Raw genomic sequence first — 24636 nt, 5'->3', positions numbered from 1 at the left:
TGGCAACAGCAAGGTGTGGTTGGGCTGGAAACAGCAGGGTGAGGTAGTGATGGTAACAGCAGGGTGTGGTAGGGATGGTAACAACAGGGTGTGGTAGGGATGGTAACAGCAGGGTGTGGTAGGGTTAGTAACAACAGGGTGTGGTAGGGATGGTAACAGTAGGGTGAGGTAGGGATGGTAACAGGAGGGTGTGGTGGGGCTGGTAACAGCAGGGTGTGGTTGGGCTGTTAATAGCAGGGTGTGGTTGGGCTGGTGACAGCAGGGTGTGGTAGGGATGGTAACAGCAGAGTGTGGTAAGGATGGTAACAGCAGGGTAAGGAAGGGATGGTAACAGCATGGTGAGGTAGGGATGGTAACAGCAGGGTGAGGTAGGGATGGCAACAGCAGGGTGTGGTAGGGCTGGTAACAGCATGGTGTGGTTGGGATTGTAACAGCAGGGTGTGGTAAGGATGGTAACAGCAGGGTGATGTAGGGATGGTAACAGCAGAGTGTGGTAAGGATGGTAACAGCAAGGTGTGGTAGGGCTGGTAACAGCAGGGTGTGGTTGGGCTGGTAACAGCAGGGTGTGGTTGGGCTGGTAACAGCAGGGTGAGGTAGCGATGGTAACAGCAGGGTGAGGTAGGGCTGGTAATAGCAGGGTGTGGTTGGGATGGTAACAGCATGGTGAGGTAAGGATGGTAACAGCAAGGTGTGGTAGGGCTGGTAACAGCAGGGTGTGGTTGGGCTGTTAACAGCAGGGTGTGGTTGGGCTGTTAATAGCAGGGTGTGGTTGGGCTGGTAACAGCAGGGTGAGGTAGCGATGGTAACAGCAGGGTGAGGTAGCGATGGTAACAGCAGGGTGAGGTAGGGCTGGTAACAGCAGGGTAAGGAAGGGATGGTAACAGCATGGTGAGGTGGGGCTGGTAACAGTAGGGTGTGGTAGGGATGGTAACAGTAGGGTGTGGTAGGGATGGTAACGGCAGGGTGTGGTTGGGCTGGTAACAGCAAGGTGTGGTAGGGATGGTAAGAGCAGGGTGAGGTAGGGATGGTAACAGCAGGGTGAGGTAGGGATGGCAACAGCAGGGTGTTGTAGGGCTGGTAACAGCAGGGTGTGGTTGGGATTGTAACAGCAGGGTGATGTAGGGATGGTAACAGCAGGGTGAGGTAGGGATAGTAATAGGAGGGTGTGGTAGGGCTGGTAACAGCAGGGTGTGGTAGGGCTGGTAACAGCAGAGTGTGGTTGGGCTGTTAACAGCAGGGTGTGGTTGGGCTGTTAATAGCAGGGTGTGGTTGGGCTGCTAACAGCAGGGTGAGGTAGCAATGGTAACAGCAGGGTGAGGTAGCGATGGTAACAGCAGGGTGAGTTAGGGCTGGTAATAGCAGGGTGTGGTTGGGATGGTAACAGCAGGGTGAGGTAGGGATGGTAACAGCAGGGTGAGGTAGCGATGGTAACATCAGGGTGTGGTAGGGATGGCAACAGCAGGGTGTGGTAGGGATGGTAACAGCAGGGTGAGGTAGGGATGGCAACAGCAGGGTGTGGTAGGGATGGTAACAGCAGGGTGTGGTTGGGCTGGAAACAGCAGGGTGAGGTAGGGATGGTAACAGCAGGGTGCGGTAGGTATGGTTACAGCAGGGTGCGGAAAGGATGGTAACAGGAGGGTGTGGTAGGGCTGGTAAAAGCAGGGTGTGGTAGGGATGGTAACAGCAGGGTGTGGTAGGGCTGGTAACAGCAGGGTGTGGTAGGGCTGGTAACAGCAGGGTGTGGTAGGGATGGTAACAGCAGGGTGTGGTAGGGATGGTAACAACAGGGTGTGGTAGGGATGGTAACAGCAGGGTGTGGTAGGGTTAGTAACAACAGGGTGTGGTAGGGATAGTAACAGCAGGGTGAGGTAGGGATGGTAACAGCAGGGTGAGGTAGGGATAGTAATAGGAGGGTGTGGTAGGGCTGGTAACAGCAGGGTGTGGTAGGGCTGGTAACAGCAGAGTGTGGTTGGGCTGTTAATAGCAGGGTGTGGCTGGGCTGGTGACAGCAGGGTGTGGTAGGGATGGTAACAGCAGAGTGTGGTAAGGATGGTAACCGCAGGGTAAGGCAGGGATGGTAACAGCATGGTGAGGTAGGGATGGTAACAGCAGGGTGAGGTAGGGATGGCAACAGCAGGGTGTGGTAGGGCTGGTAACAGCAGGGTGTGGTTGGGATTGTAACAGCAGGGTGTGGTAAGGATGGTAACAGGAGGGTAAGGAAGGGATGGTAACAGCATGGTGAGGTAGGGCTGGTAACAGTAGGGTGTGGTAGGGATGGTAACGGTAGGGTGTGGTAGGGATGGTAACGGCAGGGTGTGGTTGGGCTGGTAACAGCAAGGTGTGGTAGGGATGGTAAGAGCAGGGTGAGGTAGGGATGGCAACAGCAGGGTGTGGCAGGGCTGGTAACAGCAGGGTGTGGTTGGGCTGTTAATAGCAGGGTGTGGTTGGGCTGGTAACAGCAGGGTGAGGTAGCGATGGTAACAGCAGGGTGAGGTAGCGATGGTAACAGCAGGGTGAGGTAGGGCTGGTAATAGAAGGGTGTGGTTGGGATGGTAACAGCAGGGTGAGGTAGGGATGGCAACAGCAGGGTGTGGCAGGGTGTGGTAGGGCTGGTAACAGCAGGGTGTGGTTGGGCTGTTAATAGCAGGGTGTGGTTGGGCTGGTAACAGCAGGGTGAGGTAGGGATGGTAACAGCAGGGTGAGGTAGGGATGGTAACAGCAGGGTGAGGTAGGGCTGGTAATAGAAGGGTGTGGTTGGGATGGTAACAGCAGGGTGAGGTAGGGATGGCAACAGCAGGGTGTGGCAGGGCTGGTAACAGCAGGGTGTGGTTGGGCTGTTAATAGCAGGGTGTGGTTGGGCTGGTAACAGCAGGGTGTGGTTGGGATGGTAACAGCAGGGTGAGGTAGGGATGGTAACAGCAGGGTGAGGTAGGGCTGGTAATAGAAGGGGTGTGGTTGGGATGGTAACAGCAGGGTGAGGTAGGGATGGTAACAGCAGGGTGAGGTAGGGATGGTAACATCAGGGTGTGGTAGGGATGGTAACAGCAGGGTGTGGTAGGGCTGGTAACAGCAGGGTGTGGTTGGGCTGGAAACAGCAGGGTGAGGTAGTGATGGTAACAGCAGGGTGTGGTAGGGATGGTAACAACAGGGTGTGGTAGGGATGGTAACAGCAGGGTGTGGTAGGGTAAGTAACAACAGGGTGTGGTAGGGATAGTAACAGCAGGGTGAGGTAGGGATGGTAACAGCAGGGTGAGGAAGGGATGGTAATAGGAGGGTGTGGTAGGGCTGGTAACAGCAGGGTGTGGTAGGGCTGGTAACAGCAGGGTGTGGTTGGGCTGTTAATAGCAGGGTGTGGTTGGGCTGGTGACAGCAGGGTGTGGTAGGGATGGTAAGAGAAGGGTGAGGTAGGGATGGTAACAGCAGGGTGAGGTAGGGATGGCAACAGCAGGGTGATGTAGGGATGGTAACAGCAGAGTGTGGTAAGGATGGTAACAGCAAGGTGTGGTAGGGCTGGTAACAGCAGGGTGTGGTTGGGCTGTTAATAGCAGGGTGTGGTTGGGCTGCTAACAGCAGGGTGAGGTAGCAATGGTAACAGCAGGGTGAGGTAGCGATGGTAACAGCAGGGTGAGTTAGGGCTGGTAATAGCAGGGTGTGGTTGGGATGGTAACAGCAGGGTGAGGTAGGGATGGTAACAGCAGGGTGAGGTAGCGATGGTAACATCAGGGTGTGGTAGGGATGGCAACAGCAGGGTGTGGTAGGGATGGTAACAGCAGGGTGAGGTAGGGATGGCAACAGCAGGGTGTGGTAGGGATGGCAACAGCAGGGTGTGGTAGGGATGGTAACAGCAGGGTGTGGTAGGGATGGTAACAGCAGGGTGCGGTAGGTATGGTTACAGCAGGGTGCGGAAAGGATGGTAACAGGAGGGTGTGGTAGGGCTGGTAAAAGCAGGGTGTGGTAGGGATGGTAACAGCAGGGTGTGGTAGGGCTGGTAACAGCAGGGTGTGGTAGGGCTGGTAACAGCAGGGTGTGGTAGGGATGGTAACAGCAGGGTGTGGTAGGGATGGTAACAACAGGGTGTGGTAGGGATGGTAACAGCAGGGTGTGGTAGGGTTAGTAACAACAGGGTGTGGTAGGGATAGTAACAGCAGGGTGAGGTAGGGATGGTAACAGCAGGGTGAGGTAGCAATGGTAACAGCAGGGTGAGGTAGCGATGGTAACAGCAGGGTGAGTTAGGGCTGGTAATAGCAGGGTGTGGTTGGGATGGTAACAGCAGGGTGAGGTAGGGATGGTAACAGCAGGGTGAGGTAGCGATGGTAACATCAGGGTGTGGTAGGGATGGCAACAGCAGGGTGTGGTAGGGATGGTAACAGCAGGGTGAGGTAGGGATGGCAACAGCAGGGTGTGGTAGGGATGGTAACAGCAGGGTGTAGTTGGGCTGGAAACAGCAGGGTGAGGTAGGGATGGTAACAGCAGGGTGCGGTAGGTATGGTTACAGCAGGGTGCGGAAAGGATGGTAACAGGAGGGTGTGGTAGGGCTGGTAAAAGCAGGGTGTGGTAGGGATGGTAACAGCAGGGTGTGGTAGGGCTGGTAACAGCAGGGTGTGGTAGGGCTGGTAACAGCAGGGTGTGGTAGGGATGGTAACAGCAGGGTGTGGTAGGGATGGTAACAGCAGGGTGTGGTAGGGTTAGTAACAACAGGGTGTGGTAGGGATAGTAACAGCAGGGTGAGGTAGGGATGGTAACAGCAGGGTGAGGTAGCAATGGTAACAGCAGGGTGAGGTAGCGATGGTAACAGCAGGGTGAGTTAGGGCTGGTAATAGCAGGGTGTGGTTGGGATGGTAACAGCAGGGTGAGGTAGGGATGGTAACAGCAGGGTGAGGTAGCGATGGTAACATCAGGGTGTGGTAGGGATGGCAACAGCAGGGTGTGGTAGGGATGGTAACAGCAGGGTGAGGTAGGGATGGCAACAGCAGGGTGTGGTAGGGATGGTAACAGCAGGGTGTGGTTGGGCTGGAAACAGCAGGGTGAGGTAGGGATGGTAACAGCAGGGTGGTGCGGTAGGTATGGTTACAGCAGGGTGCGGAAAGGATGGTAACAGGAGGGTGTGGTAGGGCTGGTAAAAGCAGGGTGTGGTAGGGATGGTAACAGCAGGGTGTGGTAGGGCTGGTAACAGCAGGGTGTGGTAGGGCTGGTAACAGCAGGGTGTGGTAGGGATGGTAACAGCAGGGTGTGGTAGGGATGGTAACAACAGGGTGTGGTAGGGATGGTAACAGCAGGGTGTGGTAGGGTTAGTAACAACAGGGTGTGGTAGGGATAGTAACAGCAGGGTGAGGTAGGGATGGTAACAGCAGGGTGAGGTAGGGATAGTAATAGGAGGGTGTGGTAGGGCTGGTAACAGCAGGGTGTGGTAGGGCTGGTAACAGCAGAGTGTGGTTGGGCTGTTAATAACAGGGTGTGGTTGGGCTGGTGACAGCAGGGTGTGGTAGGGATGGTAACAGCAGAGTGTGGTAAGGATGGTAACCGCAGGGTAAGGCAGGGATGGTAACAGCATGGTGAGGTAGGGATGGTAACAGCAGGGTGAGGTAGGGATGGCAACAGCAGGGTGTGGTAGGGCTGGTAACAGCAGGGTGTGGTTGGGATTGTAACAGCAGGGTGTGGTAAGGATGGTAACAGCAGGGTAAGGAAGGGATGGTAACAGCATGGTGAGGTAGGGATGGTAACAGCATGGTGAGGTAGGGCTGGTAACAGTAGGGTGTGGTAGGGATGGTAACAGCAGGGTGTGGTAGGGCTGGTAACAGCAGGGTGTGGTAGGGCTGGTAACAGCAGGGTGTGGTAGGGATGGTAACAGCAGGGTGTGGTAGGGATGGTAACAACAGGGTGTGGTAGGGATGGTAACAGCAGGGTGTGGTAGGGTTAGTAACAACAGGGTGTGGCAGGGCTGGTAACAGCAGGGTGTGGTTGGGCTGTTAATAGCAGGGTGATGTAGGGATGGTAACAGCAGGGTGTGGTTGGGATTGTAACAGCAGGGTGATGTAGGGATGGTAACAGCAGAGTGTGGTAAGGATGGTAACAGCAAGGTGTGGTAGGGCTGGTAACAGCAGGGTGTGGTTGGGCTGTTAATAGCAGGGTGTGGTTGGGCTGGTAACAGCAGGGTGAGGTAGCGATGGTAACAGCAGGGTGAGGTAGCGATGGTAACAGCAGGGTGAGGTAGGGCTGGTAATAGAAGGGTGTGGTTGGGATGGTAACAGCAGGGTGAGGTAGGGATGGTAACAGCAGGGTGAGGTAGCGATGGTAACATCAGGGTGTGGTAGGGATGGTAACAGCAGGGTGTGGTAGGGCTGGTAACAGCAGGGTGTGGTTGGGCTGGAAACAGCAGGGTGAGGTAGTGATGGTAACAGCAGGGTGTGGTAGGGATGGTAACAACAGGGTGTGGTAGGGATGGTAACAGCAGGGTGTGGTAGGGTTAGTAACAACAGGGTGTGGTAGGGATAGTAACAGCAGGGTGAGGTAGGGATGGTAACAGCAGGGTGAGGAAGGGATGGTAATAGGAGGGTGTGGTAGGGCTGGTAACAGCAGGGTGTGGTAGGGCTGGTAACAGCAGGGTGTGGTTGGGCTGTTAATAGCAGGGTGTGGTTGGGCTGGTGACAGCAGGGTGTGGTAGGGATGGTAACAGCAGAGTGTGGTAAGGATGGTAACCGCAGGGTAAGGCAGGGATGGTAACAGCATGGTGAGGTAGGGATGGTAACAGCAGGGTGAGGTAGGGATGGCAACAGCAGGGTGTGGTAGGGCTGGTAACAGCAGGGTGAGGAAGGGCTGGTAACAGCAGGGTGTGGTAGAACTGGTAACAGCAGGGTGTGAAAGGGATGGTAACAGCAGGGTGAGGTAGGGATGGTAACAGCAGGGTGCGGAATTGATAGTAACAGGAGGGTGTGGTAGGGCTGGTAAATGCAGGGTGTGGTAGTGATGGTAACAGCAGGGTGTAGTAGGGCTGGTAACAGCAGGGTGTGGCAGTGATGGTAACAGCAGCGTGATGTAGGGCCGGTAACAGCAGGGTGTGGTTGGGCTGGTAATAGCAGGGTGTGGTAGGGCTGGTGACAGCAGGGTGTGGTAGGGATGGTAACAGCAGGGTGTGATAATGATGGTAACAGCAGGGTGTGGTAGGGATGGTAACAGCAGGGTGTGGAAGGGCTGGTAAAGGCAGGGTGTGGTAGGGATGGTAACTGCAGGGTGATGTAGGGATCATAACAGCAGGGTGTGGTAGGGATGGTAACAGCAGGGTGTGGTAGGGATGGTAACAGCAGTGTGTGGTAGGGATGGTAACAGCAAGGTATGGTAGAACTGGTAACAGCAGGGTGTGGTAGGAATGGTAACAGCAGGGTGTGGTAGGGATGGTAACAGCAGTGTGTGGTAGGGATGGTAACAGCAAGGTATGGTAGAACTGGTAACAGCAGGGTGTGGTAGGAATGGTAACAGCAGGGTGAGGAAGGAATGGTAACAGGAGGGTGTGGTTGGGCTGGTAACAGCAGGGTGTGGTAGGGCTGGTAGCAGCAGGGTGTGGTGGTGATGGTAACAACAGGGTGAGGAAGGGATGGTAACAGCAGGGTGAGGTAGGGATGGTAACAGCGGGTTGACGAAGGGATGGTAACAGGAGGGTGTGGTAGGGCTGGTAACAGCAGGGTGTGGTAGGGTTGGTAACACCAGGGTGTGGTAGGGCTGGTAACAGCAGGGTGTGGTAGGGCTGGTAAAAGCAGGGTGTGGTAGTGATGGTAACACCAGGGTGTGGTGGTGATGGTAACAGCAGGGTGTGGTAGGGATGGTAACAGCAGGGTGTGGTAGGGATGGGGTATGTGTAGGATGTGAAGAATCAAGGGGGAAAGGGTTAGGATTGGGTCTGTCACATGTGCCTGTGTACCTGCTGACTAACACAGCCATGCTGGCTCTTCAGACTGGACACCTTGGCCTGGAACTTCTGGGTCTGCTCCTTAGCCTGGAGAGAGAGGGGGAGGGAGGGAGGGAGAGGGGGTCAGAAACATGCAGTTTGAGCTCATTAAGGAGCTAGAGGTAAGATAGACATTTGTCGATAGAGGGCATTGAGTAAGGTGATTCATCCTAACATGGAAATGTCCATCATGAAACCCACTGCATACTCTGAGAGAGTGCTGGAGTGAACCTGGACAAGGATCTCTGGCTGTACACAGAGTCCATCATAGCAAATGAGGATGAACAAAAGCAGTGGATGGAGTGTTTAAAATAATTTTCTATTTGAGACAGGGTTGTGGGCATGTACACTTCCACATACATGTGCTGGACCCCTCTGTCTCCCTGTGAATCGTCTCATCGTCTCGCTCTCTCTTTTTCTCCCTCCCTGCTCTTTACTTCTCTCATGTCTGGGAGCAGTAATCTGTTCCTGAGCCAGCACTGCTGGGATTAAGCAGTGACTGAAGATAGGATATATGCGTCATTAAAGCAGAGAGCACAGAGACAAAGTCAACAAAGGTGACATGGAAAGAGAGTAGACAAATCACGCACGCACGCCTCCTGTGAATAGTAATACAGCAGCAGTGAGGCAGCTTCATTTCCATGTGAGGATCACGGCTGGCATGGCATCAGGTGGATTAATGCTGCTGTCCTGGAGAGCTGTAATGGATGCCTGGGCAGAGGAGCTGGGGCTCAGGGTGGACTCAAACCCCACTACTAAAGGTTACAGGGAAATGCAGAGAAATTATAGTGGGAGAGCGTGCAGAGTGCAGAGGCCTGGGAAAATGACTAATTGTGTTCAGATAAAGGCTCTGGCCGTATGCTGAGCACTAGAGGAAATGTGCCGGACTTCCACCACCTCACATGGAGAGGCTGGATCAGTGGGAGGCTTTTGAACAAGGTTCTGAGCCACGGCAAACACAATTCCAGCTTCTTCAACATGAGCGTAGCTGCCTTTACAATGGCATGTACTCTAGGAGTAATCCAGTATACCCAAATAAGCACTGACATCAAGTATCTCATTGTGGGTGAGATGGTAAGACTAGAACTGAAGTAGAATCATTGAGTGTAACAGTCAGGTCAACATGACATTGTCTTATAGAGTGGTAGTGCCTGTGTGTCTGTATTTCTATATCTGTAAAGCTGGGTTGATGGTGGTGTATAGCATGGTGGTCTCACCCTCCTCCTGGCTTCCTGTAGCCTGTCCTGGCACTCCGTGAGCTGGGCACGGGTCTCTGTCAGCTCCCCCTCCAGGTCCACACACCTCCGCTCGGCCTGGACACTCTCTGTGCCCTCTCTGTCCCTGGCCGACCTCTGCAGAGAACACACCACCAGTGCCAGCCTTTCCACCTGCACGCATGCACACAGGACATTACTGTAAGGTTAGCACAACATTAGGTCTCAGCTCCATCTTCTCCCAGTGGGACAGTAGGCTTGTGACCCCTCACTAATACTGGAGGGGAATCCATGGCAATCAGGTAAGAGTGGCTCTCATTTCCCTCTCATTATACATCCTCATTCCCAGCACTAACAGAGCCCATATCCACCCAGCCCCTGAGCCATGTCTATGTTTAACTCCCAGGGGAGAGCAGAGTTTCCTGAGTGGGAATCTCTGTCTGTTTGTCTGCCCAGGTTAATGGGGAAGGACTAGGTCTCTGAGAGGAAGAGACCATGGAAAGACACAAACTTGCATACAAGCATGCACACAATCGCATGTACACACACGCACACACGCACACACACACACACACACACACACACACACACACACACACACACACACACACACACACACACACACACACACACACACACACACACACACACACACACACACACACACACACACACACACACACACACACACACACACACACACACACACACACGTGCACACTCACATTATGTAGGCATGGATATGAGCAGACTCTCAATGGTAATAAACAACATCTTACAGAGACATTATAACAGGCAGAGACTCCAGAGTAACCAGTACTGTGAATGTGAGCATCAAGGTCTCCAATGTCAACAGATATTGTCACCAAGTCTGTGGAGAGATTTTTGTTACGGCAGACAATATGAATCCTGGTGTGAATCAGCGTGTATTGTTGCTGATGATGGACTTTGGGTTATGAAAGTGTTTCCACTAGAGTGTGTGTATTGTGTTAGTGGTGGACTCCAGTCACTGTGAACCACGACAGGCACCCAGTCTGACCTCGGCTCCCTGCTCCCGCTTATATCCCATGAGTGCCTCATTTTCTCCCTCCACCTGCACAAGACGCCCTTTGACCTCAGCCAGCTAAGGGGACAAAAGAGACAGGATGTCAGAGAGGGAGGAATACTACAGTACTGCAGCGTACACGAGGTCTACTTGTCTCTGAACAAACACTGGAATACGGTAAATATATATCCACACTATTCAATACAGCATTTCATTATTTCTTACAGCAACACTGTTACCAAAAGCTTCTGTAGAAACTGCAAGAGTGAACTCGTACACGGCGAAAGTAAATTGGTCGTGTCATTATATAGCCTAATTAGCCTACTCCTATTTATACAGAAATAAATAGGCTACTACACCAGAAAGCGCAATTTGGCAACAGGAGATCATTCGATTCTTTACATCGCATTGCATAGAGTCGGAAGTGCCCGCAATTTGGGCAACGCTCGTTAAATTCCAAATAGATGACTGTTGAGTTGAGACTGTCAGTGAAAAGTAGAGAAGCCCTGCCAGGCATATCACAATATTTCAAAATACAATTGTGGGAAAACATATTTTGGAAAGCAAATGGCTATTGCCATAGAGAGAAGACAATGAAAACACTCTAATCTGTCTTTTAGTTATTCAAATTGTCATTGAGCGAACAGTAGTCTAGCTCATTGGCACCAGCAAAGAGCACCGACCATATCCCTGTGGTGAGTGTGCATATTCACTCTTTATCATTGTTGGCTCAGTGCCACTTGAAAGTTTGTTATTCCCTCCCCCAGTTTAGATGAACATCATATTGTGTTTGCATCTCCGCTTCTCATAGTGTCACATCCATTGTAGAAATTAGTGGATCAGGGCGCAGCGTGAGTAGAGTTCCACATATTTATTTCAGTGAAACCAGAAACAACAAAGAATAAACAAACGTGCCATTTGTAGCGCACATAGGCACTAAACCAAACAATATCCCACCACTACAGGACCACGCAGCGTGCCATGGAGGAAAAGGAGAGCTGGACATGGGAGGAAATAATGAGTGGATGCGAGACCCTTCCTTGGCGGGAGTCGCCAAGGAGTATAGGAGGACAGCAACAACACCGGGGTCCGCGGCCACAAAAATTAGGGGGGTCGGGGCAAACAAGGGGCGGTTGGTCGAGCCGAGGAGAGAGCCAGAGACCTTTGGGGAGTCGATGGAGCAGTGTGAGGAGGGAGATCGGAGGGAGATCGGAGGGAGATGTTGGTTAGGTGTATTCTGCAGCGCATTCGCCCTGAAGAGCGCCTCCTCAGCCCGGTAAGTCCTGTGCCGGCTCCCCGCACTCACCCTGAAGAGCGTGTCATCAGTCCGGTGAAATGTGTGCCAGCTCCACGCACCAGGCCTCCAGTGTGCCTTCCCAGCCCAGCAAGTCCTGTGCCGGCTCCCCGCACTCGCCCTGAAGAGCGTGTCATCAGTCCGTGAAATGTGTGCCGGCTCCCCGCCCAGGCCTCCAGTGCGCCTCCCCAGTCCGGTACGTCCTGTGCCGGCTCCCCGCACTTGCCCTGAAGAATGTGTCATCAGTCCGGTTAACTCTGTGCCGGCTCCACGCACCAGGCCTCCAGTGCGCATTCCCAGTCCGGTACGTCCTGTGCCGGCTCCCCGCACTTGCCCTGAAGAATGTGTCATCAGTCCGGTTAACTCTGTGCCGGCTCCACGCACCAGGCCTCCAGTGCGCATTCCCATCCCGGTACGTCCTGTGCCGGCTCCCCGCACTCGCCCTGAAGAGTGTGTCATCAGCCCTTAGTCGTCAGTGCCGGTGCCCAGTCCAGGCACGGCATCCAGTTCCGCTCCATGGCCGGAGCCTTCCTCTGCACCGGTGTTCAGTTCATGCACGGCGTCTAGTCCCGCTCCAGGGCCTGAGCCTTCCTCTACGCCGGTGCCCAGTTCAGGCACGGTGTCCAGTCCCGCTCCAGGGCCTGAGCCTTCCTCTACGCCGGTGCCCAGTTCAGGCACGGTGTCCAGTCCCGCTCCATGGCCTGAGCCTTCCTCTACGCCGGTGCCCAGTTCAGGCACGGTGTCCAGTCCCTCTCCATGGCCGGAGCCTTCCACTGCACCGGTGCTCAGTCCAGGCACGGTGTCCAGTCCCTCTCCATGGCCTGAACCTTCCTCTACGCTGGTGCCCAGTTCAGGCACGGTGTCCAGTCCCGCTCCATGGCCTGAACCTTCCTCTGCACCGGTGCCCAGACCAGGCACGGCGTCCAGTCCCGCTCCATGGCCGGAGGCTTCCACTACGCTGATGCCCAGTCCAGGCACGGCGTCCAGTCCCGCTCCATGGTCTGAGCGGAACCTGCCCATCTAGGTTCAGGTTTTACGGTCGGAGTCCGCACCTTTGGGGGGGGGGCGCATGACTAGGAGGTTTTCTAGTTGTAATTTTCTATTTTGGTGTGAGTATGGTTCCCAATTGGAGGCAGCTGATGATCGTTGCCTCTAATTGGGGATCATACTTAGTGTGGTCCGTTTCCCACCTGCGTTGTAGGATATTGTTTGGTTTGGTGCCTATGTGCGCTACGAATGGCACGTTCATTTATTCTTTGTTGTTTTTAGTTTCACTGAAATAAATATGAGGAACTCTACTCACGCTGCACCTTGGTCCACTCATTTCTACGACGGATGTGACACATAGGCCTATTATATGGATCAGACAACGTCGTTTTTATTGATCTGTTTGCATTTTTTATGGTTAAAATGTGATTCCCCAAACTTAAAACTCACGTGCCGCCTATGAGTGAACTTCTTTCAGGTTAGGCAGAAGCTTGTATGACTAATATGGACAAGGACCAGAGTCACCACATTCAAATCTATTCAATCTCGGGAGAAAGGACAGTGACATGTCATTATGGAGAGTAGAAAATGGCCTTTAAATTAAAGGTGGTTGACACAGCGGTGATAATGACTATCTGAGTCATGGAGGGCCTGGAATGAAACACACAGGGAGTAAGGACAGGATAGGACAAGACAGTTGATTAGTTCATCATTAATGGACACTGATAGCACATGGAGGAAATAGGCTGGTAGTGACTTTAGCCTAATGCCCAATTGGTGTCCGGAGCACTTGGATATCAATACACAGCATCCATTAATTGGACATAACTGATGTAAACATCCGTTCTCGCCATGACTGTACAGTTACAGGAGGCTACAGAATATAGTAATACTATGAAGGAAAAGAAACTGACTCGTTCATTTTATTCCATATAGATAGAAGGGGGAGATAAAGGCAGAGAGCTCAGGGAATGGTGCAGTCATTGATAGAGTGACAAGTGTGAATCAGGCATGTAGAGCAGATCGCTGCTGTGGATCCCTCCAGCTCAAGGCAGAGAGTCTGCCTAGAGACCTAGCGACAGGTGACACAGGCGCTGACAGCCAGCACTGGCTCTGAATATGATTGGTTTGCCGTTCTCTCCAGGAGGGGTGGCCAGCAACAGCTAGAGATCTCCTTCAGCTGATCACATCTCCTTCAGCTGACCACAACACTGACCTTTTTTTTTACCGGAATGTATAACTGTTTAAGTATCTAACTACTCAGGCCGCCCGAGTGGTGCAGTGGTCTAAGGCACTGCATCGCAGTGCTAACTGTGCCACTAGAGATACTGGTTGGAACCGTGAGCAATACACGCTGACACGGTCGCCAGGTGCATGGTGTTTCCTTCAACACATTGGTTCGGCGGGCTTCCGGGTTAAGCGAGCAGTGTGTCAAGAAGCAGTGCGGCTTGGCTGGGTTGTGTTTCAGGGGACACACGGCTCTCGACCTTCATCTCTCCCGAGTCCGTACGGGATAATAATAATAATAATAATAATAAAAAATAATAATAAAAAAGTATCTAACTACTGTATATTTATGGATGTCAATTTTTCTACATGTCTGTCTGGTCTGCCTTATTGTGTGCATGTCTGACCATCTACCCGTCTGTCTGTGTGTGTCTGTCGTTGACAGACACGCTCCTCATCCCCCCAGTTCTCTGTAGTAAACAACATAGTCATCCTGCTCTGACTCATGTTTCCTGGCCTGCCAGTTAGACTGTAGAGAGGAGAGAGGTGGTCTGGGCCAGAGGCAGACAGGGCCAGCTGCTCAGCACATGTTCCCACGCCACGACCCAGCATCAGATAGCACAACTGTCCTAATGGAACCAATACAGGGCTGTCCGCTATGGCATTTTGGTCCATAGGACAGGATGTTGTGCCTCCATCAACGTGGAGGAATGTCGCCCATTATGCTGTTATTGGATCATTGTGCAGATTTAACCTAGGCCTACGTACCCTGACTATATAGTTTTGCTAGAAAGTGAGACATCTTCAAGTTTCTAAAGGATGAGTTATTTTATGGTCAACAGATAAGCTCCTCTATAAGATGACACACTTTCACAGTTTTGCTAATTCGGCAACAGATGGTTATGATGATTTCTATACAAAACACATTTAAATGATAAAGACACAAGAAAGTGGACACAACCTGTATGATGAGTTATTCTACATTTTTCAAACACATTTGGATTAGATTCCTGGGGGTAAATTGGTTGGTTCTAGACTGTGCACTAGTGAACAGACACCCAACACACACGTTCAAAGAACTGTAGACACAAAGCATCATGGCTGAACAAGAGCTAACAGGGAGAGGAGGCCTGAGACTGGCGGTGAGTTCTCTACCTGAGTGTGGAGCTCCTCTGCCTGCTGTGTCTGGGTCTGCAGGTCCCTCTGCTGCTGCTCTCTTCGGCTGTGTCCCCTCTGGAGCTCCAGTTGGCTCTCCTGTAGCTCCGTCTGCAGCTGAGAGATCCTCTGCCCATGGACATCCAGCTATCGAACCACAAAACAGGGCAGGGCGGCAGAGGAGGAGAAAATCAATCCAGTACAAAGAGCCTCTCCTCTCCTTTCGTCTTGGCTCTGCCTGCCTGCCTGTCTATCTGAGACATGGCTACACCACGGATCCCAGATCAGAACCACCAGCTGCCCAAGTCCAGACACCCTGAGTCCCAGGACTGCTCTCCCAACACCAGCCCTGACATCCGCCTCAAACCGCCTGCATCTGATGAGTAAGAAACCGCCTGGATTAATTAAATAAGAGCAAAAAATCTATCTGACGAATACAACCTACCGTATTGAAATGGTTGCCATTTATGCATTGTCCAAACCCAAAACGAGTACTGATGGTGAGAGATTGTCCAGTTCTTATATTTAACAATAACAGTGGGTCAATGATGGGTCAATAAAGAATAATCACCATGGAACTAATCTGAATGTCTGATCTTAACTAATCAAATACCTTTTCAATTTCAACGTTATCATCTCCTAGAAGCGGGGGTTTGCGTCAGTGAGTTTCAACACACACGATAACAGACTGCATGTATGTTTACATATAAATACTACAATGTTACTCATATGCAGTTAATGCATTGACAACCAACTGCTGAAGTGTCATTAAACGAAGAAAAAGGAAATAATCATTATAATATGAGAAACAGTAGAATTCATCATATAATGTAAAACAACTTAGAACAGCATAACAACTAATAACATTTGAAATCATTGTAATAATCACTGGACAGGATTCCTAGAACCTAAAAAGGCATCACTCAGCTGTCCCCATAGGAGAACCCTTTGAATAACGTTTTTTGGTTCCATGAAGAACCATTTCCACAGAGGGTTCTACCTGAAACCAAAAAAGGGTTCTACATGGAACCAAAAAGGGTTCTCCTATGGGGAGAGCTGAAGAAACCTTTTGGAACCCTTTTTTCTAAGAATGTCTAGTGTTTTTACCATCAACATGTAACCAAACAAACTACTGGACCAGTGAGGGATCCCACTGATCCCAGTCTGACACCTGCAGAAGGCTGGCCAGTGGGCTGGCCCGGCACGCCAACACAGCACTAACTCTAATAAACTACCTCTAATTAACACAACACAGTCACCTGCTAAATCATATTAGAGAGAGAGAGGGAGAAGAGAGGGAGGAGGGAAAGTAGGGAGAGTGGGATAGAAAGAGAGAGAGGAGGGAAAGGAAAGACCCATGCAGGTGCTGGTCTAGTTGGTCAGAGACAGAGACATAGTCTTGTTTCTGTATGTGAGATGGTGATGGTGGTAGCTAATCACAACAGCAGCAAGAGGAGGAGGAAAGGAAAACAGACAAGATGGAGTCCCAGACGACTCCCAGGATGACCCATTAATCAAACATCTGCATACAGGCTGAGAGATAATCCACAAATCCACCCAGAACAGGACCCGCGCGGGCGTTTCTCCCCTTCTTTCTCTGTTGAAAAGCATCATGGCTGCCTCCACCTATCTCCCTCTTGGAAAGCCTGATGAGGTGACTGCTGCTTATTCCTCAATTAGAAAGTAGCAATGAAATAGGAATCGTTTCCACGGAATCCCACCAAAAACCTGGCTCATCCCTTTAGCTCTCTCTTTCTGTGTGCGATCCACGCCGATAACCCTGCTCTTGCTTTCTTTCCCTCACAATCGCTCCCTCTCTCTATTCTCCCCTCCTAAACTGATCAATACTTCATTTAAATCATGACATTAGCACACTACAACTGGAGAAAAACAGAGAGTAGGAACACAAAATGTGCTTCGTATGTTAAGCGGATAACAGATAACAGTATATTTTTTTTTTTTGGGGGGGGGGGGGGGTAAAGTTTAAATATTTATTTTAACAAGAAGTAAAAACAAAAGGTAGAAATGTATGCAAGTGCGCGGGGCTGTAGCACTGTTACTGTTATGCTCCCGAGCCTCACACTGATCAATAGCACATTTAAATCCCAGACAGAGGAGCAGTATCATCACATCAGAGGAAAAGAGAAACACGCTTCCTAATTATCATGTCAAATAACCAACGCTGCGGATGCCCTAGTTAGACGGTGCTGATAGAGACATATTTCATATTTATTCAAGCAGAAATCTTTAATATTTTCCATTTGGACCTGAATGAGTAATACCGTTATATATATGCACTCTCACGAATTTATCTATTCACGTAATTCACAATGAAACCAATCAATAGTGCCCTCCCCACAGCCGGCTTCCTGGTCATATATATACATCTGCGTAGGATCACATAATAAACTGTTCAGAATGCCAAAACGAGCCCATCTGATTTCCTGCCTCTGATTGGAATAGCTGGCGCTGCAAATGACTGGCTAATCTTGGTGCTGGTCATTAATGCTAGCTGGATATTTACCTGAGCAGACTGGGAGTCGCGGGCCTGGTGGGAAAGCAGCACATCTCGCCGGAGCCTCTGGATGGTTGCGTCCCGACATGATAACTGGGGTGCAGCCAGCCCAACGGGTCAGGTTTTCCCATCCCGAACGTGGGTGAACAGAGGAGAGGAGAGAGGGGCAGAGTGTGAACCCAACACTAGGCGTGAGGTGGGATAGAGAGAGAGGCAAAGCCAGACGATCACTAGAGAACATGCACTTACATATAGCCTGGCGCCAATGTCAACCAATGAGCAATTAGGCAGACAAGACTAACGCTATTGATCGTGGGTTCTAGCTTTTTTATCCAGGGCTAACTAGGCTTCCTGAGGTTGTGTGACGGCTGCTGTGGCTGCAAACTGGGAGGGGAGGGTGGGATGGAGGAAGGTGGAGGGCGACGGACAGGGTAGGGCAGGTCCTTCTCTCCCCAGGCCTTGAGCTCTGAGTTGGGGACTGGTTATTACCATTTAGCCTGCTATTGATCTGCCTGCTAAATAAGCTTGAACCCCATGCAGTCACACACAGCTACACACACACAATCACAGAGACACATACTCAAACACACACACAATCCCAGAGACACCATGGCACCACAATAACATTACTAGTAATTCATCAATAGTTAAGGGTCTGGTTTCCAATCAACAGGTTATTGGACAACATCAGTACAATGGAAAGACTAGATTACTTCATGGTGTACATTGCATTTTGGTCATGTATGGGGGACACTGGGACTTTATTGGGTGATTATTGCTACATTACAGTAGCTATTCACTTGAGTCAGTCTTACCTCAGTCTTCAGCAGTTCTCTGCCCCTCTGTTCTGTAAGATGTGGGACTGGACTGGATCCTGTCGGGTCAGTAGTACTCCCCTAGAAAATAATGAACAGAATATGGTTGTTATGACTTCAGTGTGACATCTAATTCTCATGAGAAATTGGGTGGTTTGATCCCTGAATGCTGAAAGTCGTGGTATATCAAACCGTATAACACGGGTATGACAACAAATTATTTTTACTGCTCTAATTACATTGGTAACAAGTATATAATATAATAACAATAAGACACCTTGGGGTTTTGAGGTATATAGCCAATATACCAAGGCTAAGGGCTGTATCCAGGCACTCCGCGTTGCGTTGTGCATAAGAAGAGCCCTTAGCCGTGAAGTACTGGCCATATACCACACTCCTTCGGGTCTTATTGCGTAATAATAACACCAGTATTACCATATCAGGACTGACAAATACTCAGTACTACATGACAGACAGACAGACAGACAGACAGACAGACAGACAGACAGACAGACAGACAGACAGACAGACAGACAGACAGACAGACAGACAGACAGACAGACAGACAGACAGACAGACAGACAGACAGACAGACAGACAGACAGACAGACAGACAGACAGACAGACAGACAGACAGACAGACAGACAGACAGACAGACAGACAGACAGACAGACAGACAGACAGACAGACAGACAGACAGACAGACAGACAGACAGACAGACAGACAGACAGACAGACAGACAGACAGACAGACAGACAGACAGACAGACAGACAGACAGACAGACAGACAGACAGACAGACAGACAGACAGACAGACAGACAGACAGACAGACAGACAGACAGACAGACAGACAGACAGACAGACAGACAGACAGACAGACAGACAGACAGACAGACAGACAGACAGACAGACAGACAGACAGACAGACAGACAGACAGACAGACAGACAGACAGACAGACAGACAGACAGACAGACAGACAGACAGACAGACAGACAGACAGACAGACAGACAGACAGACAGACAGACAGACAGACAGACAGACAGACAGACAGACAGACAGACAGACAGACAGACAGACAGACAGACAGACAGACAGACAGACAGACAGACAGACAGACAGACAGACAGACAGACAGACAGACAGACAGACAGACAGACAGACAGACAGTGTGGTTTGGACAGCCAGTTGATGGCTGAGAAGGACGAGAAGGACGACAGTTAAACAGAGACAGAGAGTACTGCCTGGTGCTGGAAAACCCATCTTCCAGTCAGACCATGAGTAACCGGGAAACATGTATTTTATGAGCATTCCTTCATTGTGAAGACAGAAAGTTAAGTTGAGTTCATGAAAGCTGGCGGGGATCGTGATGGGGACACCTGATCTGCTCTCCATGCCGGAGACGTTTGCCTCCACATTAGCGTCTACAGTGTGGAGCCCAGTTAGCTAATGCTGAGAGCCTTTAACCCGGTTTACAATGCACCCCCACCACCTACCCCACCCGGTTCTCAGCCTCCACTTCTACATCCTCAATTATATCCTAACCTCCAACTACCAAGGACATTCTCCCAGCTAGCACACAATCACGGGCCATCGCCTTCAGAGACTCAGTGCATTAGAGATGTGTGGAAAGCACATTAGGACCTCTGCTATTTTACAAGAATGTGGAGAATCTGCTGTCCTTGGTCATTTATACACAACTAGCTGCTTTCACACAGATGAGATGGTACACACTGTTTAGTATGAGCAGCGTGATGTTAGAGATGCATAGACATTAGGAAATGAGGAAATTAATGAACAACCAATCATACTGTTGTTTATCTTTTCCTTCCTGTGGCATCTTTTCTGCAAACCATCCTTTGGTGTGTGTTTGAAAATCAACCCTGATATTCCAAAGAGAGAGACAAAAAAAGTCTCTCAGAGGTGATTGCTCATTCCTCACAGCTTCAAACAGCACTGCATCAGAAGGACACCTTTAATATTCAGACTTTTCACGTCACTCTAGGCTAAATCCCTAGCAACCACCATAGCAACACCCTCTGAGTTGGACGTGAAATGCATGGCAAGTTCCCTCCTGCCACCAGGCAGAGACGGGGGAAAGAGAAGAAAAAAGAGAGAGACGGATATGCCTCAAAGAACTGAATTAAAGCATAGATGAGAAACAGACACACAGGAACAAACCAGACGAAAACCCATATCAATAATCTCACATGCATGTCTGTGTGACATATGCTACACAGAACACAGTGGAGGCTGATAAAACAGTCTAGACAACAGTAGGGTAATACATGTAAAAACATGAAAACGGATAGTTTATTTGCCAAAAGACATACTCTCAAATATAAATTCTCGTTTTGGCAAAAGATCGTCCTACGTCGTCTCTCCTCCGTGACCCTGAAACCGATAAGTGGTCGAGGAGTGTGTCATTTCATTAGTAGGCAAACGGAAATGTCCTCCCCTGCTCGATAGCCACCTTTCATTGAGGATACTCGTGTATCCTACCTTGGTATGTTTTGTCATCTGCCACACCCCCTCCCTTTGAATCAGCTTTAAAACAATATACTACTTAATGCTTTATTTATCAAATGTATTACATAACTAACTCAATTTCTTTTGATCACTTTACACATTTATCCACCCCTGTAAATGTCATTTGCTTATTGACACATGAGTGGAGAAGGACCATATCATTTCACACAAACGCATTTCAATCCACGTTCACTTTCCTCACCGACTCTCCTCGATTACCTTTGACCTTTTTCAAAAAGAGGCGAGAGAGGACGGAGTAGAGAGGACGCAGGATACAACGGAAATCTAATTGACAAAAGGTCATAGGCTAGTTAAAATGTATTTTTCAGGTTCTCCTCCTGCAAGGGACAACAGCAGCATCTCTGTCTCATTTGGACCGACCTGGGAAGAGCTGGAGTGTGTAACAAATATCTGTTTTATTGTCACATACACCGGATAGGTGCAGTGAAACATGTTGTTTTACAGGGGTCATTCCTCTGCGTCACTTCCTTGCTCAAGGGCACATAGACAAATCACCTAGTCGGCTCTGGGATGTGAACCGGCGACCTTTCGGTTACTGGCCCAACGCTCCTAACCGCTGGGCTACCTGCCGCCCCAGGTGTGTGTGTGCCATCAGTCATGGGTGGGGTGTGGGAGGGGCAAAGCAGATGGGCCGCCCCTGTCCACCCCCCCGTCCATAGACACTTCCTGTACCACAGTAATGACCTCCAAGTGAGCCTCTTCCATCAACATTTTTAGGTCCCCCCCGCATCTGGTTTCCTAGTCTCTGGGATTTTAGCTCTCAGAAGCTGATGAGTTCAGTCAAACTTCATTAAGTTTATAGGCGCAGCCCAGCGGTCCCTGGTGGCACTCTACACAGATCAAGCCCCTCTGGCAGAGAGTGTCTGGCAGAGAGTGATGGGGCTGTCTATATCAAATCAAATCAAATCTGCCTGAGATATCTCAAAGAGGCCCAATGCAGGTTACTGCCTCAGCTCACAGGTGGAGGGGAGACATGACCAAGATTTATCCCCCCGCCTCTGTCTATATCTATCTCAGTCCTCAGGTCTGTCTCACCGCACTGGCCAAGATGTTCTGTCTGACCCCCACTGCCCTCTCCGTCTCCCCCTCTCTCTGTCTCTATACATCTCATTCCTCTGAGTCACTCTCTGACGACCCCTCTCCCTCTATCTGTCTCTCTCACTACCCTCACTCCTTCTCAATCATTCTCTCGATATCTCCCAGTCTCCCTTCTTATTCTCCCTGCCTTTCTCTCTGGGGGTGGCCTGGGTGAGGAGTCCACAATACTGCTCATCATTCTCCACTTGGGCAGTAATACATGCAGGACAATAGTACATTTATGAATGTATTCATGTGAGCTGGGCACCATCTCGGTCTCCAGCAGCTGTCATGTCCACAGAGAGGAGAGGTGCTGGTTCTCCTCCATACAGGGTGGACTGACAAACTAAGCCCTGGACGGACCAACCCGGGTTCCCAACCAAATACTGACCAATACTAACCAACTAACCAGACCCCAACAGAGAGAGATAGCTATTATAGTCTTCACTTCCCCAAGACTTCATATTACCCAAAGATGTGCAAACAGCTTCACAGTCCACCACCCCAACTATTCCATCCGACCTGGGTAGAGGCTCACTGGGGAGGGAGAGTGGAGGAAGAAGATGGACCAGAAAGTAAGAGGTGTCCCTTTAAAGGGCCCGGTGGGGAAAGGTAAACCTGGACCCATCCAGTGAGTATTTATTGCGAGTCAGGGCAGACACACACTCGCTTAGGTGCTCTGAGTAGCTATTAAACAAGTCTGGGGCTGACCTCTGGTTTTAAGCGGCCGTGTGTCTGACAGCCAAGGCTGCGAAGGCCGACATAAATGGATTTCTTAAAGTTTCATTCAGGAAAATAAAAAAGGCTGTAGTGTGCAGGAGGGTGATTCAGAGGCAGGGCTGCGTGAGAGAACAGTGTTTCTATCCCACGCTGGGCTAGACTCGGCTGCCTGAGTGGTTCTCTCTCCACAATACAGAGGAATAGGAACCCAAGTAGAAACACGCTTTATCCAAATAGAATGCAAGAGCCGGGAAAGGGTTTCTGTAAAAAAGTGTTTTTACTTTCTCTTTTGTGAGCGGAGAGGAATAGAAAATGATCGGCCACATGTGTGTATACCAGGCCATTAAAACACTACATCCCTCCTCAGACACAAATGTCTGCAGCAGCTGGTACGACCGAGAGGCTGCCTGCCTGTTCAATTCATTTCAGCAAAGACACAATGTGGCCATACTGCTGTAAAACTCACAGATAAAAAGCACTGTAAATTTAAAAATCTGAAAACACGCTGAGGCCAGTCCGTTTAGCCTTTGAAGTGACAGAGGCTTTATGTGGGGAGAGGGGCTGAGGCTGGCTCAAAGGCAGGCCCTGAATCAGATAGATTGCATGCAATGTTAAGTGCAATTAATGAACCCCACAAAGGAGGATTATGCTGACAGAATTATTCTGAACAACAATGCAGCACCCGCTGCCAATTACACACCAGCAGGACCTCAGAGCTCCTCTTCTGCTGGACTGCAGATTAGAATTATGCACACACACGAATATACACAACAACAAAAACACAAACACACATCCAAATTACATACATTGGATTTTCTGAGCTGATTCCCTGCTGTTTCAGTTTCTTTATCCTTCCTGCCACAGGTACACTAACGCTCAACTAAATTTATCCCATCTCTACTTCTTCCACCACATCTCCAGTTCCTCTATCCCATCTCTACTTTCTCCACCCCACCTCCAGTTTCTCTATCCCATCTCTAGTTCCTCTATCCCATCTCTAGTTTCTCTATCCCATCTCTCGTTTCTCTATCCCATCTCTCGTTTCTCTATCCCATCTCTAGTATCTCTATCCCATCTCTACTTTCTCCACCCCATCTCTAGTTTCTCTATCCAATCTCTAGTTTCTCTATCCCATCTCTAGTTCCTCTATCCCATCTCTAGTTCCTCTATCCCATCTCTAGTTTCTCCACCCCACCTCTAGTTTATTACATTTACATTTAAGTCATTTAGCAGACGCTCTTATCCAGAGCGACTTACAAATTGGTGCATTCACCTTATGACATCCAGTGGAACAGTCACTTTACAATAGTGCATCTAAATCTTAAAGGGGGGTGAGAGGGATTCTTATCCTATCCTAGGTATTCCTTAAAGAGGTGGGGTTTCAGGTGTCTCCGGAAGGGTGATTGACTCCGCTGTCCTGGCGTCATAATCAGTCTCCTTGGAGATGGGCTTACAGAACTACTTTCTCCACCCCATCTCTACTTTCTCCACCCCATCTCTAGTTCCTCCACCCCATCTCTAGTTCCTCTATCCCATCTCTAGTTCCTCTATCCCATCTCTAGTTCCTCTATCCCATCTCTAGTTCCTCTATCCCATCTCTAGTTCCTCTATCCCATCTCTAGTTCCTCTATCCCATCTCTAGTTCCTCTATCCCATCTCCAGTTTCTCTATCCCGTCTCCAGTTTCTCTATCCCGTCTCCAGTTTCTCTATCCCGTCTCCAGTTTCTCTATCCCGTCTCCAGTTTCTCTATCCCGTCTCCAGTTTCTCTATCCCGTCTCTAGTTTCTCTATCCCGTCTCTAGTTTCTCTATCCCGTCTCTAGTTTCTCTATCCCGTCTCTAGTTTCTCTATCCCGTCTCTAGTTTCTCTATCCCGTCTCTAGTTTCTCTATCCCGTCTCTAGTTTCTCTATCCCGTCTCTAGTTTCTCTATCCCGTCTCTAGTTTCTCCACCCCGTCTCTACTTTCTCCACCCCATCTCTACTTTCTCCACCCCATCTCTACTTTCTCCACCCCATCTCTACTTTCTCCATCCCATCTCTAGTTTCTCCATCCCATCTCTAGTCCCTCTATCCCATCTCTAGTTCCTCTATCCCA

At 50.1% G+C, this 24636-nt stretch overlaps 1 protein-coding gene across 5 annotated transcripts in view; it reads right to left on the bottom strand.

Annotated features, from left to right (window-relative positions):
- The window catches only part of LOC124035744 (myosin heavy chain, skeletal muscle, adult-like), a 250637-nt gene that overhangs the window by 132316 nt on the left and 93685 nt on the right, over positions 1–24636 (bottom strand). For 4 of the 5 annotated variants that reach the window (XM_046349375.1, XM_046349379.1, XM_046349376.1 and 1 more), the window contains 6 exons: positions 18192–18272; positions 17386–17469; positions 14862–15008; positions 10193–10276; positions 9157–9327; positions 7913–7987 (listed from right to left, as the gene is read on the bottom strand). In XM_046349375.1, the coding sequence (XP_046205331.1) occupies positions 7913–7987; positions 9157–9327; positions 10193–10276; positions 14862–15008; positions 17386–17469; positions 18192–18272 (642 nt within the window). The remainder of the gene's footprint in view (positions 1–7912; positions 7988–9156; positions 9328–10192; positions 10277–14861; positions 15009–17385; positions 17470–18191; positions 18273–24636) is intronic. The other variant, XM_046349377.1, reaches the window with a different exon arrangement.

Source organism: Oncorhynchus gorbuscha, linkage group LG05 (genome assembly GCF_021184085.1).
Source record: "Oncorhynchus gorbuscha isolate QuinsamMale2020 ecotype Even-year linkage group LG05, OgorEven_v1.0, whole genome shotgun sequence".
Lineage (NCBI taxonomy): Eukaryota > Metazoa > Chordata > Actinopteri > Salmoniformes > Salmonidae > Oncorhynchus > Oncorhynchus gorbuscha.
This window is presented reverse-complemented; position numbering and strand designations above follow the sequence as displayed.